The sequence below is a fragment of the Sipha flava genome, unplaced genomic scaffold, assembly GCF_003268045.1.
Source record: "Sipha flava isolate LNK unplaced genomic scaffold, YSA_version1 179_pilon_pilon, whole genome shotgun sequence".
Classification (NCBI taxonomy): Eukaryota; Metazoa; Arthropoda; class Insecta; order Hemiptera; family Aphididae; genus Sipha; species Sipha flava.
In genome coordinates this window covers 2,266,302-2,267,761 of record NW_020272149.1, presented here as the reverse complement: position 1 = coordinate 2,267,761, position 1,460 = coordinate 2,266,302, and the positions used below count along the sequence as shown (strand labels likewise).

Genomic DNA, 1,460 nt, shown 5'->3' with positions numbered 1-1,460 from the left:
AAGCATGATTAATTGAAACAATTATTATTTACTCACCATCTTAAAATATCCAATTTAAAAATAAGGCCAAAGAAACATTAAAAAATGTATAATATTAAAATGTTATATAAAGATATATAATATAATATATGTAAAAAGAAAAATTTATGATTTTTTATGTACCTAATAAAATATTCAGATTAATTTTTGTAAAAACAAGTGAATAAATGTAATTTAAATAAATAATTGGAAGTAACAAAATGTGTATTAATGTAATTAAATAATATCAATAAATAGAATAGTAAATGTAACAATTGATAAATTTACATCAAAATTATAAAAAAAATACTTAATATTTTGTTAATTAATAGTTGAATAAATTAAGTACCTATATATATATATATATTTTTTATATTCTGACTATGCTCATTTTCTTGAGATTTTGAGTCATAAAAAATGCATAACTTCATTGTATATAATATATACTTATTTTACTTACTCTTAGAAAACTACTTTTTGGTACTAAATATTAAAATAATAACTCACATAAAAAAAAAATTATAAAAATATATTATAAGAAAAATGATTTTGACAAAGATCAATATTGAATAATATTTTTGACATTCTTGATTTCACTTATGAGATAATATTATATGCTTTATAATCTGATTATAGTAATTTTTTTTCTACCTGATCTTTCTCTTTTAAGTTCAAAATAATAATTTCTCCAGTCAGTTATAGTGTGTTCTATTTGATTTCTTTGAATATTTGTTACCTTCTTTAGCTCTTCATTAACAAGTTTTTTCCATAAGGAATTATTATTGACCACTAAATTATACATTTTTTTACAGCATCTCATTAAGACATATAAATCTGATGGGTCTAGTTTTGTTATAATAATAATAATTAGTTCTTCAGGAATTCCATACAAACATGGATATTGACCAACAGTATTTTCTAATATAGCACATTTTATTGGAAAACTAACTACATTTTTAAATTGTATTGACAAATTAGAAAAAATTGATATTTCTGAGTTGCAATTATTATTTTCGAGTAAAAAACATTTTGATACATTTGAATGACTTAAAGTAATTATAAGTGAATCACCATTAGGAACTCCAGTCAAATGGCATAACTGATTAGACATTACTAGTTGGGAAGTGAAAATATTATTATTTTGATTCCAAAATGAATTAAGTGGTAGACTATTTATCATTTTAGCTAGTTGAATATTTGAATTTATTGAATCAAAATGTTTTGTTAAAGAAATTGGAATAAAGCCAGTTTCAACAGTGAATACAAAAGCAATACCGAATAACTTCTCAAGCCCTGAGCTGATAAGTGTATTTGACAGAAGTGATGAAAAGTCCAATGCAAGAGAATTATTTTCCAAATAAACAGTCATGTTCAAGATGATCAAAATAAATACAGTTAAAAATTTCAAAAGTTTTTTCAGTTTTTAATTCCCAATATAATAA

The 1,460-nt window shown here is 21.5% G+C and overlaps 1 protein-coding gene across 1 annotated transcript; it reads right to left on the bottom strand.

Annotated features, from left to right (window-relative positions):
• Nucleotides 1-633: 633 nt before the first annotated feature.
• On the bottom strand, nucleotides 634-1,460 carry LOC112680681 (the record flags this gene model as incomplete). Its single annotated transcript, XM_025550865.1, is given in 1 exon segment — nucleotides 634-1,460. A coding segment is annotated over 1 exon segment (750 nt). The 3' UTR covers nucleotides 634-637.